General features: G+C 38.8%; 1 protein-coding gene across 2 annotated transcripts in view; it reads right to left on the bottom strand.

Annotated features, from left to right (window-relative positions):
* The window catches only part of TC2N (tandem C2 domains, nuclear), a 49,738-nt gene extending 33,971 nt beyond the window's left edge, over window positions 1-15,767 (bottom strand). The window contains exons 1-3 of one of the 2 annotated variants that reach the window (XM_040256632.1): window positions 15,677-15,767; window positions 3,182-3,304; window positions 1,331-1,564 (exon numbers count right to left, since the gene is read on the bottom strand). In XM_040256632.1, coding sequence (XP_040112566.1) covers window positions 1,331-1,564; window positions 3,182-3,248 — 301 coding nt within the window. In that variant the 5' untranslated portion in view covers window positions 3,249-3,304; window positions 15,677-15,767. Of the gene's footprint in view, window positions 1-1,330; window positions 1,565-3,181; window positions 3,305-15,536 lie in introns of both variants that reach the window. The other variant, XM_040256631.1, reaches the window with a different exon arrangement.
* Window positions 15,768-19,134: the final 3,367 nt, after the last annotated feature.

Here is a 19,134-nt window from a genome sequence, read left to right as displayed (position 1 = left end):
AACTTCTATGCAGAGTACATCATGAGAAACGCTGGGCTGGAAGAAACACAAGCTGGAATCAAGATTGCCGGGAGAAATATTAATAACCTCAGATATGCAGATGACACCACCCTTATGGCAGAAAGTGAAGAGGAGCTAAAAACCCTCTTGATGAAAGTGAAAGAGAAGAGTGAAAAAGTTGGCTTAAAATTCAACATTCAGAAAACGAAGATCATGGCATCCAGTCCCATCACTTCATGGGAAATAGATGGGGAAACAGTAGAAAGTGTCAGACTTTATTTTCTTGGGTTCCAAAATCACTGCAGATGGTGACTGCAGCCATGAAATTAAAAGACGCTTACTCCTGGGAAGAAAAGTTATGACCAACCTAGATAGTATATTCAAAAGCAGAGACATTACTTTGCCGACTAAGGTCCATCTAGTCAAGGCTATGGTTTTTCCTGTGGTCATGTATGGATGTGAGAGTTGGACTGTGAAGAAGGCTGAGCGCCGAAGAATTGATGCTTTTGAACTGTGGTGCTGGAGAAGACTCTTGAGAGTCCCTTGGACTGCAAGGAGATCCAACCAGTCCATTCTGAAGGAGATCAGCCCTGGGATTTCTTTGGAAGGAATGATGCTAAAGCTGAAACTCCAGTACTTTGGCCACCTCACGAGAAGAGTTGACTCATTGGAAAAGACTCATGCTGGGAGGGATTGGGGGCAGTAGGAGAAGGGGACGACCCAGGATGAGATGGCTGGATGGCATCACGGACTCGATGGATGAGAGTCTGAGTGAACTCCGAGAGCTGGTGATGAACAGGGAGGCCTGGTGTGCTGCGATTCATGGGGTCGCAAAGAGTCGGACACGACTGAGTGACTGAACTGAACTGATTGACCAAAACCAGAATAATTTCTCTATTTTTTCTTTCTAAATGTGTGAAGGATAACTGACATATTACAATTATATTACTCCTTTAAACAAGAATGCTAGAGTGGATTGTCATACTCTCCTCCAGAGGATCTTCCCGACCGAAGGGTCAAACCCCCATCTCCTGCATTGTCAGGTGGGTTCTTTACCACTAGTGCCACCTTCAAAGCCCTAAAAAAGGCCAATTCTACACACAGATGTGTTGACTAGTGTCAGATATCATAATGGGACTTTTCAAAACCACTGTGCACTGAATTCCTCTACAGAAGCAAGACATTTAAAAAAAAATGAAATGTCAGATTTGTACACAAAGAAACTTTATATCTTTATATATATACATATAAAAGAGCAAATTAAATAACAGCAATAACAACATTTAAATGCTGCATATTGATTTTTAAATCCTGTCATTTTACTTTTTACCTTCTAGTTCTTCCAACTGTGAAGGAGTTCCTTGCATCCTGGGCTGAATATAAGATAACTTAAACCTGGGCACCACAAATGGTACTTCTTTGCCATCAGATGGTAACTTGGAAAGTAAATAATCCTCAGTACAGCCAACCTGAGGCTTTACAGAAACAGAAGTCAATGGGGGTATAGAGATAGTAGTATTTTGACTATGTGATACTGCTGCTTTAAAGTCTCTTTCCACAGATACTGCATAGAAAAGAAAAGAAAAGAGAAAAAATTACAAATATGCATGGAGATTTATGCATATAATAATGTAAACCTAACATGCTTTGGTACTTATTTAACCATTTTAAAAGAAACTGTTGACACATAAACTACTTTTGGGTCTTATCAAGCACTCTGGAATCTACATTAATTCTGCCTAGCCAATATTTGAGAAGTTAATATACTACTACCAAAGCGTATTAACTTATCATAATGGTAAAAGCAGTTTCTAAAGAATCTCATTTCCAAAAAAGAGTTCATAGATGGAAAACAGATTAATTTTGTAGTTAATTTCACAGTGCTTTCAAATAAATATTAACCTAGTCATTTAAATAAAATACTTTCAACAAAACAATTCTTATTGTTAATATTAATGGTTAATTTCAACCTTAAATACCAAAAGCTACTTTGAAAAGAAGCTAAAGATCTCCATGTCTACAAAAAAAATCTTTACTAAATCACAAAATAAAATTTACTTTGACCCTAGTATAATATCAACTCCCCTGTGTTAGCTTCTGTGACCTCTTTTGCTTGTTACCTTGAAAGATTTGTGATTCCTAGGCTGTGTGACTTAGGATGAGGAAGTAAGAAACATCTAGAGCTAATCTTTATGTATAATTAATACTGTCTATAGACAGAATGAAAGCACAACTATTAGTCTGTTGGAATTTATGAGATGTTTTATTGAGAAAAAGAAGCCTTCATATTCAAATATACTAGGAAGCTTTGCTTTAGACTAAGAAATATAAGAAAGAACCAAGAAAAATAAAGTTCCAATCATAACCTTGAAGGGTTGAGAAAACCCATGCAATAGCAAGGGAAATCTCTAGGAGTCCTTGCTAAGTGTGGCTCTTGAAGTTACAGGTTTCTTCTCTATTGGTCATTCATTCATTCATGGAAGGCATGTTTTAAAGCACTGTTCATAAATTGGAAACTGTCTGTATTTAAGTTAAAACATTTGCCAGAGTATAGTGAAAGTGAAAGTGAAGTCGTTCAGTCATGTCCAACTCTTTGTGACGCAGTGGACTGTAGCCTGTGCGACCCCGTGGACTGTAGCTGACCAGGATCTTCCGACCATAGGATTCTCCAGGCAAGAATACTGGAGTGGGTTGCCATTTCCTTCTCCAAGGGAGCTTCCCAACCCAGGGATCAAACCCAGGGATCAAACCCGGGTCTCCCACATTGGAGGCAGATGCTTTAACCTCTGAGCCACCAGGGAAGCCCTTTGCCAGAGTATGTTATTCCCCAAATACTTCTCTTCCTACTTTTGCTCACACTATTTCATCCACCTGTAACACTCATGTCTAATCCTCACTTTCTCTTACTTCCTTCTTCCCACTTGGCTTGCTAAAATCTTCTTCAATCTTCCATACCACAGGCCATCTTCTTGTGGTAATGTCCTAGAGTCTCTCCTATGTTGAACACATCTTTCTCTCCCCTATGCTCCAAGGTACTTTCATACCTAGCTAGTGTGCCTCACATTTATGTTTCTGACTGCCTCGTGAAGTTAAAAAATATGTCTCATTTACATTTATATCACAAAATGCCACAAATAAAGACATGAAATAAATGCTGAAATTAAAAAGAAGCAAAACTCACAGTCATGTTTTTCTGTTCCACCATAGAAACATCCTCTGCAGCAACTCTTTATAAATTCTGTTGCCATTACATTAAATCTCCAATATCCAGCAAAAGATACAAACTTCCAATTTTAATACTAATCTGTTGGAAGAATAGAATACAAGTTAACATGATCATGCATAATGTCACTAGGTATCATTAAATAAATTATATTATTTGTCTTTCTAAAGCATTATGAGGGCTCCAAAGCAAAAAAAATTGTTTAAAGGAAGATAGATTTTTTGTTCCTTTACGTAATTCTATATAACTTAGGTTCCTTCTAAGTTATTAAAATAACATGCTTAAAAATTGAACAATTTTTGAACTAACTGAACAATCTCAATGTTAAATCTGGAAAAAAATTCCACTCTCAATTTTCTCTTTCAGCCGATATATCTAAATCAATGTCCAAATAAAACTTGCAAGAATATATGGCATTCATAAAAAGTGTGAGAAAAATTTCACTTCTTCCAAATCAATTCTGTTGGTAATCCAAAGGTCCTATGAGGGCCAATAAACAAACAACTTCATACTTTATAAGTTAGTTTAATGCAGAGAAGTACACTAACAGAAAAATCTATCTTAAACATACACTAACACATATTCTCCCTCTCTCACACACCCACACACCCACACACACACGTACATGTATGCTAACTAAACCACAAATAAGATCTATTGGAAATAAAGAGAGTCTGTTTTAAATTTACCAGAAACATAAAATGGTATACAAAGCCAATTACCCATCTTGGCTTCAGTGACTTTGTTCCAAATGCATTCTCCTCATTTACACCTACTTAAACAAAAATTTTTCATGGGAAATTTCAAATGTATACAAGAGGAGACAAAATAGTATAACAAAACCCCTACCACCTGGACTAAACAATGACCAGTTCAGTTCATTTCCGTTGCTCAGTCGTGTCCAACTCTTTGTGACCCCATGAATCATAGCACACCAGGCCTCCCTGTCCATCACCAACTCCCAGAGTCCACCCAAACCCATGTCCATTGAGTCGGTGATGCCATCCAACCATCTCATCCTCTGTCATCCCCTTCTCCTCCTGCCCTCAATCTTTCCCAGCATCAAGGTCTTTTCAAATGAGTCAGCTCTTCGCATCAGGTGGCCAAAGTATTGGAGTTTCAGCTTCACCATCAGCTTGTGGCAAATCTTAATTCATTTCACTGTTCATTATCTTTTGTCCATCTTTCTATATAATTACCAGTCCTTTTCCTCCTCAGTTTTAGAGGATAAATATTTGAAAGCCTAATACAACGTCCATAATGTAAGTGGTAAACATTCTTCCAGTTTGTCATTGTCTTTTCAATTTGATGATGGTGTTTTCTGCTATACAAAAAACAGGAGTGGGAGTGTGTATATGTATATATAAACAGGCATATATACAAACATACATACATATACGAGTGTGTGAATACTGTACATCCCAGAACGAGATCCAACCCTATCTTCTCTCAATTGACTATCCTAGTATCACAAACACCAATTGTTAAAAATTCCATATTTTCTACACTGATTTTAGGATGGTGCTTTTACTACAGACTAAATTTCCACATGCCATTGGGCTTGGGTTTTATAGTTTGTATTCAATTGATCTGTATTCCTGAACCAATACCACATTTTAAAAATTACAGAACTTCCCTTGTGGTCCAGTGGTTAAGAATCTACCTTCCAATGCAGGGAACACAGGTTCTATCCCTAGTCAGGGAACTAAGATTCCACGTCTTGTGAGGCAACTAAGCCCATGTGCTGCAACTATTGAGTCCATGTGCCCTAAAGCCCATGCTCTGCAACAAGAAAAGCCCTCAGCTGCAACTAGAGAAAGGCTGCATGCCACAACAAAGACCCAGCGCAGCCAAAAAAAAAATTATAATGGCTTATGTTTCAATATCGAGTAGAGCTAGCCTTCCATTCTTACTGGTCTTCAATTTAAAAATTTTCCTAGCTATGCTTGCTTGTCTGTTCTTACAAATAAACTTTATAATTCGTCCAGACCTAGGAATAAAAAGTCTGATATTTTTATTGAGATCATGTTACATTTATATATTATTTTAGAAAAAAATTGACATCTTTAGGATGTAGAGTCTTCTGATTCAAAATATCTGTTCAAGTTTACGTTTGTATCTTTGGGAGTTTTTTTATAGTTTTCCTCATAAATTTTGAACTTCTATTAAGTGTATGCCCATAAAATCTATTTGGCTAAATGGCACTTTTTCTTCCATTATATCTTGTAATTTATTATTATTTTTTAATTTATACATTTTTTTCAAAGGCCCTTCTCAGTCTCAGTTTAGAGGATGTATTCCCTGACATGCCATATCATATTAATTTTTCTCATCTTTAAACATCTAGTGAATTTTTTTTTAAAATTTTACATTTTTCATGACATTTCATGACAACTGTTCTATCTCCCTGCTAGAATAAAAACTTTCCAGAAACAATATTGCACTCACTTTTCTACTTAACACTCAGAACCTTGTATGATGCTGGGAATACAGCAGGAACTCAGCAAATATGTAGTTGATAGACAATGAAACAATGTATAATAACTAGGTTATATAAAAACTGGGTCTGGAAGATCCCTTTGAAGAGGAAATGGCAACCCACTCCAGTATTCTCACCTGGAGAATTCCATGGACAGAGAAGCCCGGCGGGTTACAAGTTGGAGGGGTCACAAAGAGTCGGACAAGACTGAGTGACTAACACTATATAAAAACTCCTAACATGCTCATCAAACCACATTTCTGGACTTGTCAACTTGCAAACACTTTACATTAATTATGAGGGGAATGTGAGGGGACTGGTTAAAAATGATTACTGCCTCTGGGGGAAGAGTTTTCAAAGTTTACACAGTCTTGAACCATCCAAAATGAACTGGAGATGAGAGATGGATTCTTATATAAATAAGAATAATGGAGCTAGAGTTTGTTATGACAGACTACTGGAGAGCAGAGACGTGTACACAGAAAGAAGCACAAACATCAGTGGAAGGTCCTACTTAAGTATTCAGTATAGTACTGATCAGAGCATGCACATAGAGAAGCTACACAAGACTAAAGGAAGACCACCAGAAAATGTTACAAAGACCAGAACAACCTTTACTAAGGTCAGTAATAATGCCTGTCCCCACCAACCAAACTGGAAAAACCTCACACAGAATACTGAATAGAGGACTCAGAGAGACTTGCCTTAGTGGTGGGGAATAAATAGCCCTACATTAAAGATTAGTCTGACCTAACAAATCTTAATAGCAAGTCTCAAAAGGATCAAACTATTTCTAAGAAATTTAACTATGTCCCAAAGCAGAAAATAATTACAGAAATCTAAATATATATATCACACAAGGTAAAATTTACAATCTCTGGTAGCAACCAATAAAAAATTACCAGACATACAAAGAAAGGGAAAAAAAATAATGCAGAGAAAAATCCATCAATTGGAACCAATACAGAAATGAACAGTTAAGGACCTCAAAACAGTTATAAGTGATTCTATATGTGCAAAAAGTTAAGTAGAAACTTGGAAGAATCAAAAAAAAAGACACAAACCAACTTCTAAAGAGGAAAACTATAATGTTTGAGATGGAAAAAATACTGATGGCATTAATACAGCAGATTAGATACTGCAAAAGAAACAATAAGCACAGTAATGAGACCTCAAATGAAATACAAAGAGGAAAATAAAGAATAAAAACAAGATGAAAAGCATATCTCAGACCCATGAGACAATTCCAAGAAGCCTAATATACATGCATTGAAATTCATGATAGTAATGGGGAGGCAGAAAAAATTTTTTTAAGAAATAATACTAAAATTTTCCAAATACAAAACATACAAAGCTCAGGTCTAAGAAACTCAACAAACACTAAGCTTAGAAACTAGGAAGAAAATTATGCCAAGGCACATCATATTAAAATGGCTCATACATCCAGTACAAAACATTTTTAAAAACTACATCTCAATAATAAAAAGAAAAGTAACCCATTTTAAAAAGGATTTGGACAGACGTATCTCCACAAAAAATATACAAATGGCCAAAAAAGTACATTAAAAACACATTCAACACCATAATTCATTAAGGAAATGCAAGTTAAACTACAATAAGATAATACTATCCACTTGTTAGAAATAATGAAATTGCAAAGACTGACCGTTCCAAGCATGTGGAACAAATAGAACTCTCATTTTCAACTGGTGGGACTATAAAATGGTTTGGCAGTTTCAGTTAAACATATAGCTACCATATGATCCAGACATTTCTTTCCTAGGTATTTATTCAAGAAAAAAGAAATTTTATATCCATACAAACACTGATACATTAGTGTTCACAGAAGCTCTATTTGAATAGCCAAAACATAGAAATTATCAAATATCCATCAACAAATGCATAAACAATTGGGTATACCTGAATAACTAATCTGTGGACTGGTGTCTTTCCACCTGTACTGGTAGACTTTCCAGTACTAAATTCTCATTCATTATCTCTTTAAATATGGTTTTTGCCCATTCTCTATTTCTTTTCTTTCAGGAACTCCATTCACTAAACTTTCTTAACTTCTCATTCTGATTATTTTAATTTTCATGTATCTTAATCTCTTTCATATCTTTGATTTCTGTATCTTTGAGCTGTATTCTGAATGATTTACTCTGATCTATATTCCAGTTCATTCATTCTCTCTTGGGATTTGCCTAATTGCCTAATCTGTGGTTAAACTTAACAAATGAGTTTTGAGTTTTTATTACTGCATTTTTCATTAATAGAAATTACATTCAGTTCCTTTTTCAACCAGTTTGGTACCTTTTCAGATTCCTGCTCCCTGCATATATTTTCAATTGTGACTTTTATTTACTTAAATAGAGCCCATCATGGTTAATTTAATAATCAATAATTAGTAATTAGAATACATAAGCATTTGCAAGTTTTCCTCTAATTGTCCACTGTTTTTGCTGATTCTTGCTCAGGTTGTCTTATTTCCACTTGGTTATCTTTTACAGATTATCCACTGACCTCAAAACTTAACTGGTAGAACTTTAAGCCAGAGACAAAAGTATTCTCCTACAGAGAATTTGCATTTGTATATCATATCATTTTAAATTCATGCCTTGACATATAACTTGATTTTAAAATGAGCAAAGGATGTGAACACAGTTCTCAAAAAAAGAAAAAGAAAAGAAAAATACAGCTAATAAACACACGGAAAGGTGCTCAACATCATCAGTTATTAGGGAAACGCAAATCAAAACCTCAATAAGATACCACTTCACACACACTAAGATAGCTATAATCAAAAAGACAGAGAAAAGTAAGCGTTGGTGAGGATGTGAAGAAACTAGAACCCTCATACATTGTTGGTAGGTGTAGCTGCTTTGGAAAACAGTTTGGCAGTTCCTCAAAACAAATACAGAATTACCATATGAACCAGCAATTCATACTTGTAGGTAAGTGGAGAATGAAAATCTATTTCCTATGAGAATGGAAAACACATTTCCATACAAAAACTTGTATGCAAATATTCGTAAGAGCCAAGAAGTGGATATAACCATCAACCAAGGAATGGGAAAACAAAGTGTGGTATTATTCATACAATGGAATATCAGTCAGCCATTAAAAAGAATAAAGTACTGATTTACAGTAAACATGAATAATCCTTGAAACAATTATGCTAAGTGAAATAAAACACAAAAGGCATATTATATGATTTCATTCATATCAAATGCCCAGAGTAAGCAAATCACAGAGACAAAAGTAGATTAGAAGTTGCCAAGAGTTGGGGGAAAAGAAGGATATGGGGAATGACTATCAATGGTATAAGGTTTTTTTCTGGGGGTAATAAAAGTGGTTTGGAATTAAGATACTGATGATGGCTGTACAACTTTGTGGATATATGAAAACTCACTGAATTATACACTCTTAAGGGTGAATTTTATGGCATATATATATATGTAAAGAAAAAAAGATTTTTTAAATTTACATATTGAAATTTTTTTAGACCACCAAAGTGACGTGTACTTCCCCCATGATCTGGTAGTTTTGACTGCCCAAGGACAGGTTTTTTTTCCCACTTCTGTTTCACTTGGCATCCAGACAACTTTCCTTGTAGATCCCTGAAGGAAGTTTCATCCTTTCCATGACATCACAGACCTTTGGGATCCCAGAATTATGGGCAGAAGTCTCTGGTTGGCTAACCATGAATGAGCCCTGGACTGACTTCTAACTATGCCTCAAACCCTACAAATCTACCAAATTCTTATTCAAATCTAATCAAATTCCCCCAGTTTAGAAAATACCCTCAAAGCAAATAAAGCTCAAGGGCTCCTACAGTCTTAGATTCCCAGCTTTCTCTTAGATTTTGGCATATAAAATCCTAAGTACCTTAAAAAAAATTTTTTTTAATACAGCTATTCTTAGCTATTTTCAGTGTGAAGGTTTTTCCAAATGCCTTTTATATTCCAAAAGTGAAAATCCAATATTTACTTTTCAAGTTAAAGTTAACTCCAGTGAGTTAGGACAGGATTTGCAAAAACTAAAGACAGCCTAATATAATCCACAATAAAGTAGCTTCGGAAGTACTTGTGACCTTGGGTGACTATAGCAGATATTTAAGACTTAAATAACATATTTCTATATACTCTGATGAAAAGTTTACTTTAGAAAAACCATTAAACATTAATTTGAGTCCTAAAAGAAGCATGGGTAGGTGACTTGTCTTTTAGGTATGGAGGCTCTTTATATAACTAAGTAAAAGTAAGATTGCAGCAAGGATACACAAAGAGACCAATAAAAGGATAGCCCAGAAACATGTGAACATATGTATGGAAAGTTGACATATGACACTTATAGATTATTGAAAGGAAAAATAGAATATTCAATAAACGATGCTGGGAAGAGCAGATTACCTGTATGGAAAAAAAATGAAACTGGATTCCTACTTCACACCACACAAAAATTAATTTCACATGGACTAAGGACACAACTATGAAAGGCAACATTTTAAAGCTTTTGGAAGAAAACATCAGACTGTATCTTTATGATCTCAGGGAAAGGAAAGATTTGTTAAACAAGATGTCAAAAGAGCAAACCATAAGGAAAAGCTTGACATATTCAACCATGTTAAACAACAAAATGAATGTGTCTGTCAAAAACCACTATAAAAAAAGTAAAAGACAAGCTGCTGCTGCTGCTGCTGCTAAGTCACTTCAGTCGTTTCGGACTCTGTGTGACCCCACAGACGGCAGCCCACCAGGCTCCCCTGTCCCTGGGATTCTCCAGGCAAGAACACTGGAGTGGGTTGCCATTTCCTTCTCCAATGCATGAAAGTGAAAAGTGAAAGTGAAGTCCCTCAGTTGTGTCCGACTCTTCACGACCCCATGGACTGCACCCTACCAGGCTCCTCCATCCATGGAATTTTCCAGGCAAAAGTACTGGAGTGGGGTGCCATTGCCTTCTCCAAAAAGACAAGCTACTTACTAGAAAAAAGGTATTTACCACAAGCATAACTGATAAGGGATTAGTATCCAGAAAATGTATATATACATGCCAGAAATCAACTTTTAAAAGACAAAAAATTAAAAACAGGCAAAAAACACAAACAGCCATCCCATACATCCATAATTAAGGAAATGTAAATTAAACCCCAGCATTTCTCCCCTACCAGATGGTTGAAAAGAAAAAATTCAGATTATTACAAATGTACAAATGTCTCAGATGTTGTTGAAAAAGGGAACAAAGTGAATACTTAACACATTGCTTGTGAGAGTATGAACTGTTATAAAGCAATTCAGTATTATCTAGCAAATCTGAAGATCCACAACTCTACTCTGAGGCAAAAAAGCATAAGAAATTCTTACACATGGACACAGAGAAACATGAATAGGTACAGTAATAACAAAATAGCTTTTAATGGCAAAAAGCAAAATCAGATTTTAATATGAAGACTGAAAACACCCTAAATATCCATCAACAGGAGGATGGATACAGTTGTAAATTCATATAGTGGTGTGCTATGCAGCAAAAAAAGGAAATGAACTGTAACACAACATAGATGACTCTCATAAATACAATTTTGTGCCCCCCCAAAACATGAAACTGAACAGTACATTACTTATGAATACCTACTTATGTAGTAAAACTATACAAAAATTCAAGGAGCATAGCAAAAGACATGATCAAGAAGAAAGATACAATTATGGTTAAAAAAATATGTATTAGTCTATAGCATGATATAGGTACAGGGCATCTATTTTATCTGTAGTCTCTAAACCTGTAGATGTATCAAAAGTACTACTTTACACACATGAAATAATTTTCATTTAAAAATTAAGCAAGCACATGGCTGTGGTATAAATTATAAAAATATAGAAAGCTGTATGAAGAAAATAAAAATTAACAATAACCCCATAATCCTGAGATAACTACAATACTTAAATAAACATACTTAAATGATGTGTTTTCTTCTACTCTCTAGTTTGTTTTGTTCTGGCTTTGGCCTCTGCCCTGCAGCTTACAGAGTTGTAGTTCCCTGACCAGGGATCAAACCCATCCCTCCTAGAGTGGAAGCACGAAGTGGATCACCAGGGAATTCCCATTTTACTATTTTTACTCTTTTTTTTTTTAAGTTTTATTGAGGTACTGACTTAAGTGAATTGCACATATTTAAAATGTACAATTACATGAGTCAGACATATGTATACAGAAGCGGAAACATCTTTACAATCAAGAAAATGAACATGAATACATTCATGGGACAGGGAAGCCTGGCAGGGTCGCAAAGAGTCAAACATAACTGAGCAACTGAACTGAACTGACTGATGAATAAATTGGCCATCCCTGAAAGTTACCCCCTTTACATCCATCCCCTTTTCCTTCCCTTGCTGCCCCCTACCCTCAGGTAACCACTTATCTGTTTTCTATTACTTTAGTTTGTCGTTTCTAGAGTTTTGTCAGGTATAGTTTGGGCGTAACTTATTCATATGCTTTACTTTAGTAGATACTGCCATCAATTTACACTTCTACCAGCAGAGTACAAGGGTTCCAGTTGTTCCACATACTTATCAACACTTGTTTGCCTTTTCCATTTTTACCATTTTTTCATGTCCTAAGAAAAATACACATAAAATTACTGCCTGAACAAAAAAATTAAACTCTCAGTGAAGACTGGAGTTAAACTCAGAAATTTTCATCTAAGAGCATTTTCCCTTAAATGCACGATAATAACTGAAGCAAAGGCCCTAACTGGTGTATGACTCATGAATTCTGATTCAGCCAAAATGTCTGATACCTATATAAGATTTTCAGAACAGTCATTGAGATACACACTAGAAAAATCACATGACTTAAAAGTTATTGTTCACTCAGTTGTGTCTATTTGTGACCCCATGGACTGCAGCACACCAGGCTTCCCTGTCTGTCACCAATTTCCCAGAGCTTGCTCAAACTCATGACCATTGAGTTGGTGATGCCATTCAACCATCTCATTCTCTGTTGTCCCCTTCTCCTGCCTTCAATCTTTCCCAGCATCGGGTCTTTTCTAACAAGTCAGCACTTCACATCAGGTGGCCAAAGTATTTGAGGCTCAGCTTCAGAATCAGTCCTTCCAATGAATAGTCAGGGTTGATTTCCTTTATACTATTCAGGGGGTTCTCAAGGCAAGAATGCTAAAGTGGTTCCAAGGAACAAGGGACTCTCAAGAGTCTTCTCTAATACCACAGTTCAAAAGCATCAATTCTTTGACGCTCAGCCTTCTTTATGGTCCAACTCTCACATCCATATATGACTACTGGAAAAACCATAGCTTTGACTATATGAATCTTTGTTGGCAAAATAATGTCTCTGCTTTTTTTAATATGCTAAGTTGGGAGCATCTAAATACTGGAACTCAGGCGAAATGCAATTCAACAGTTTGTTAAAGTGTGACTTTAACACTGACAACATCTGAACTCAACAGATCAAAATGCCACTAAAATAGTGTTCATAATTTGAATTGGGGGGATTAAATATTTTCTATTCGATATGCTCAGATACTTGCTCTCAGCTACTACTTAACCAGCAGACAGGAACCATGCTGGGAAATGCTCTTTAATATAAATGTATCCTATTAGCCTTATATTCTTTCCAATCTGACCATAAACTCCCCTATACTCTACTACCCTATCACTTCTTCAAATCTTTGTGTCTCAAAATAAGGATTCTATACTCACTATCTTTATTTCTTCATCTTCTATTTACTCCTCAAAGTCATTCAAATTTGGCTTCCATCCTTATCTTTTTATTGGGTTGGTCATAAAGGTTCTTCAGGTTTTTCTGTAAGATATGGAAAATTTCAAAATTTTTGGCTAACCCAATATTTAAACTATGCTTGTTGAGTTCAACGACAGCCTTCTAACTACCAAAGCCAACAGGTACTTTATCAGTTCCTATCTTCCTGATTCCTCTATCTCATTTGACTCTAAAATAGATTTCTATCCTTTATTAAAACTCTTCCCTCTCCTGGCTTCTATGACACTACTGTCTGTTAATTTGCTGCCTTCTTTCCTGAACTTGCCTCCTTGGTCTCCTTGGCAGTCTCTACCCATCACTTAAGTACTGATATTTTCCATCCTTGGTCTTCCTCTTTTTTTTTTTTTTAATTCTACTTACTTGAATCATTTCTTCCACTCTCACAAGATTAAGTATCACAAATCCATGGGTGGTTTCCAACATTCACAACTCTGATCCTGACTTTAGAAAATCTCAGTACCAATATACATAACTGCCAACTAGACAGCTCTGCCAAAGGTCCTACAAGAATCACAAGCTCATTTTCTCTCAACCTGAATTAGTCCCTCAATTTGTTGGTTTTGTGAATACACAATTGTAATTCAAGTGGAGCCAATAAAATACAAGAGAACTTAAAATTTTTGTTTCTTGAAGAGTTTTTTAAAAAAGAGCAAATTTTTATGAAGGTTTTTCCTCCACACTCAAAGTCATTAGCAAAAGCTACAAAATACATGATAAAATATCTCAAATCCCAGTTCTCAAAGGCAATCAATATTAATATTTTTTTCCAGAAAGAGCAATTTTTAACCTTGAAAAAGTCACATATCAAAATATTGAACTGGTAAGTACGGAGTGTTGTTACTGTTAACTCTTAATATTTCCAGGCTACTTATAACTGTATTAATCAAGGAAAACACCTCTATCAAACAGCCTACTTGGAGGAAGAATCAGTATATTTTAGAAATGAAAGCAATTCTTTTACATGCTGTATTTTAAAGCAGCGGTCCCGAACTTTTTGGCACTTTTTGGTACCAGTGACCAGTCTGGTGGAAGAGAATTTTTCCATGGAGGTGGTGTGTGTGGAGGGAGGCGGGGTGGGGAGCCAGGGGGGTGCCCGGGGTGGTTTTGGAATGATTTAAGCATATTACATTTATTGTGCACTTTATTTCTATTATTATTACATCAGCTAGACCTCAGATCATCAGGCATTAATCTCAGAGGTGGGGGGACCCCTGTTCTAAAGGAATCAATCAGCGTTTTTTGTCTTGGTATTTATCTTACCTATACCTACCATCTGTGTGCCATATAGCCACGATTCATGCCTAGTATTTTCTTGATTTAAAGAAAACCATAGTAAAGAAACAAGAAGAAAAAAAACTGGAGGAGACAGAGGCCAAATCTAAAATCTGCTGCTGTTGCTGCTGCTGCTAAGTCGCTTCAGTTGTGTCCGACTAGCTAGGTAGATAATTCATATTTTCCAAAATTCAAAGCAAAGTGATACTTACCATCCCTCCGCGGATTCAAAAAGCTTCAGAAACATCACAGATAGAAACAATTCTCTAACCAGTTCTCATCAGTTTCTCCAGGTAAAAAGAAAAACCTTCTCTTCCCTCTTAACCCAGAGGCCACCGCAGCCCTCCCTAGGCCCTGCTCCCAGAGCCGGTGGTCGGAAGCGCGCGCCAAGGGCAGGGAGTGGGGCGCGCGGCCGGCTCCACCAGGGCTGGGGTCTCCCCTCCGTCCGGCCCGGGAGTCCCAACGAGGAGACCCGTGAACCCAGCGGACCCGTGCTTCACAGGGCGAGTCCCTGCCCTCCAGGCCTCAGAGATCCCGGTTGTCGAGGAAATTTCCCTCAGGCCTGAGAAGAGCAGGCGTCGCTGAGGAGAATCAGGTACAGTCCCCCGAGCCCCGAAATAGTGCGACTTTTTTTTTTAAGTTAGAGACCAAACCCTACACAACAACTGCTCCACACACAGCCTCCGAGGCTGCGGGTGAGGGGGCTATTCAGCCTCCGGCGAGTCCCACCGGGTGGGCCCAGCAACGGCCGCTCGAAGCCACACAGCTTACCCGAGGAAGCGCCCGGGACCCCACACCTGAGCCCCCTGGCTCTCTCCCCCGCCGCGTCCCCGGGGTCTCCACGCTTCGCTCTCACGGAGTCCCCGCTTCACACGCCGCTGAGGCAGTGCCGCGCGGCCGCGGCCGGTTACCTGCTCGACGTAGTGGGCGCTCTGGCGTCGCCGCCCGCGGGAACCGTGATTCGGGTCACCTCGCGCGGCCGCGCCCCGAGGCCCCTCCCCCGTCCCCTGAAGACCGCCCCGCCCTCTCTCCAGGTCCGCTCCGCCCCGCCCCCTCAGGTCCGCCCCCCACGAGGTGCGAGCCGACTGAGCGGCATGGGGCGTGGCCGTCTGTCCCAGCACCTGCGCCCTTGGCTCCTCCTCTCCTCGCCTCTCCCAGCACAGCTCTCTGATGCACCCTCTGGAAGGGTCTAAGATGAAGCCAGGCCGGGTTTGGAGTGTGTTGAGGGATCAGAAGGGAGGTAAAAGACAAGGGTGTTTAGTGGGAATGCCACTCGCCTGATGAACCTCCCTGAATAGGGAAGGAAGGAGCAAATTCTCTTGCCAGAAGATATTTCTGCAAGTAGGGAAACTTCTTGGAAGCCAAGAAACTTTTGTTTGTGTTACTGGTGTTTAGTGTTTCTATCCTGTTTAAAGTCTTGAGAATCAGCTCACAACTCTTCACTTGTATGACTTTACGTTTCCTACTGCTTTACCTGGTGGCTCAGCGGTAAAGAATCCGTCTGCAATACAGAAAATAGGGGTTCCATCCCTGGTTTGGAAAGATCCCCCGGAGAAGGAAGTGGCAACTCACTCCTGTGTTCTTGCCTGGGAAATCTCATGGACAGAGAAGCCTAGCAGGCTACAGTCCATGGGGTTGCAAAGAGTCAGGCAGGACTGAGTATGCATACACTACTTTACCAGCAGCAGGTACCTTGGAAGGAATCCCAGAGGTATCCACTACTGGTCCTGCCCCATTCTATGCTGGAATCCCATCTGGCACACTTTGGCAGAGTTGGCTGGCCCTTTTCTTTTTTGCCTTCCTTTCTGGGAATCTCTGTTCTTGGAAAGTTGTTGAATATCCTAGATTGTCTGTTGACGAATGGCTAAGTTTTGAGAGGCTGATGGATTGTAAATTGAAGTTCAGTTTAGTTCAGCTGCTCAGTTTTGTCTGACTCTTTGCGACCCTTAGACTGTAGCACACCAGGCTTTCCTGTCCATCACCAGTTCCCAGAGCTTGCTCAAACTCATGTCCATTGAATCGGTAATGCCATCCAACCATCCCATCTTCTGTCATCTCCTTCTCCTCCTGCCTGCAATCTTTCCCAGCACCAGGGTCTTTTCCACTGAGTCAGTTATTCACATCAGGTGGCCAAAGTATTGGAGTTTCAGCTTCAGCATCAGTCCTTCCAATGAATATTCAGGACTGATTTCCTTTAGGACTGACTGGTTGGATCTCCTTGCAGACCAAGTGACTTTCAAGAGTCTTCTCCAACACCACAGTTCAAAAGCATTAAATAGAGGTAATCATTTTCTTTCTGGAGAGTAGTCTTTCTGAAAATGGATTCTGTTCATTTCCAGGATCTAGTTGCTAGAGTGGGAGTTAGGGTGGGGTGGGGGTGGGGAGGAGGATGCCTTGATCCTGAGAACAAATTAATCCTGGGGAGAGAGAGACTATAGCTTCTCTCCTTGAGTTGACAGGGCTTTCAAGGCCTAAGAACTGTGCTTTACTTTGTATCATCCTGTATTTCTCAAGTTTATTTGATTTGAGGACTGGCAGAATATGCCACCCCAAAATATCGGGATACTTTGGCATAAAGATTATTTTGAGGCATCTGAGAATCAGCAGTTGGAAGAAGGGTACTCTGAACTTCCTTTTTCGTTCTGAAAGCAGGAAATGGAACTCCCAAGTGAACAATGTCCTCCCTATACCATAAGGAAAGAAAAAGGCTTATCACCAGAGATGAGAGTCAAGGAAGGGGGAAGTCTACACAAAGAAACCTTTTTAAAGTAACCCTTATCTTTATATTCATTTCTCCACTATTAACTAACCTGGCTCAAGTCCCTTTGTTGCCCCCCACATTTTTACTCCTTACTACTCTGTGTCCAGTTTAGTATATAACTAAGTGTTTGGCTCTAACTGCATCTTTGGGTCTTCATTTTCCTGTGGGTATGCCCATGAACATGTAAAAAAAAATCAGTGTGCTTTGCTCCTGTTTCAGTTCAGTTCAGTTCAGTTCAGTCGCTCAGTCGTGCCCGACCCTTTGCGACCCCATGAATCGCAGCACACCAGGCCTCCCTGTCCATCACCAACTCTCGGAGTTCACTCAGAGTCGTGTCCATCGAGTCAGTGATGCCATCCAGCCATATCATCCTCTGTCGTCCCCTTCTCCTCCTGCCCCCAATCCCTCCTAGCATCAAAGTCTTTTCCAATGAGCCAACTCTTCGTATGAGGTGGCCAAAGTACTGGAGTTTCAGCTTTAGCATCATTCCTTCCAAAGAAATCCCAGGGTTGATCTCCTTCAGAATGGACTGGTTGGATCTCCTTGCAGTCCAAGGGACTCTCAAGAGTCTTCTCCAACACCACAGTTCAAAAGCATCAATTCTTCGGCGCTCAGCCTTCTTCACAGTCCAACTCTCACATCCATACATGACCATAGGAAAAACCATAGCCTTGACTAGACGGACCTTAGTCGGCAAAGTAATGTCTCTGCTTTTGAATATGCTATCTAGGTTGCTCATAACTTTTCTTCTAAGGAGTAAGCGCGTTCCTGTTTATCTGTGTCAATTTAATTCTCAGTTCCAGGTAGAAACCCTAAGAGTGTAAAGTTTTTGCTTTCCCTCCAGACCACACAACTCTCTTCTTGAGAAATGCTGGTTAATATCCTGGGGCCTCAATGTCTCAGCAAACACACTTTGATAAACACTGCTTAAAAGTCCTGGAATATTCACTTCAGTAATTTTTCATTCTATTACAAATGTTTGCAGAGTTCTGTACTCTTTACACAAAGCTTTCATGTGAGTCATCTCATTTAAGCCTCACAATTGTGATGTAACTGTTATTATCCTAGTTTTACAGCTGAAAATATTGAGGGTCAAACAAGCAGTAGTTACTCAAGTAGAGTCTAGATTGACTCTGGACTTCAGACTCTAAGGCTTTAAAAATATGTATTATATAAAGTGTGTAGGTAATGTGCTCTATTTAAGGATCAAATGATCCTGTATATATGTGAAGTCACACACACACACACACACACACACACACACACACATACTTTCTCTCTCATTTGATCCTTAAGTAGAGCACTTCCTTGATTGGAAATCTCTGGATTCCTGTGTTACTTTTCCAGGGCCAGGACCTTTACCTATCTTTTACTCCCTGCAGCACCTGACATCATAGTGTAGGGCACTTAAATGTGCTGGATGAACAAAGAGTGACTGGTGGGGACTTCCCTGACGGTCCAGTGCATTTCAGTTCATTCGCTCAGTCGTGTCCAACTCTCTGTGAGCCCATGGACTGCAGCATGTCAGGCTTCCCTGTCCATCACCAGCTCCTGGAGCTTGGTCCAACTCATGCCCATTGAGTCGGTGATGCCATCCAACCATCTCCT

This window comes from Oryx dammah, unplaced genomic scaffold, assembly GCF_014754425.2.
Source record: "Oryx dammah isolate SB20612 unplaced genomic scaffold, SCBI_Odam_1.1 HiC_scaffold_16, whole genome shotgun sequence".
Classification (NCBI taxonomy): Eukaryota; Metazoa; Chordata; class Mammalia; order Artiodactyla; family Bovidae; genus Oryx; species Oryx dammah.
This window is presented reverse-complemented; position numbering and strand designations above follow the sequence as displayed.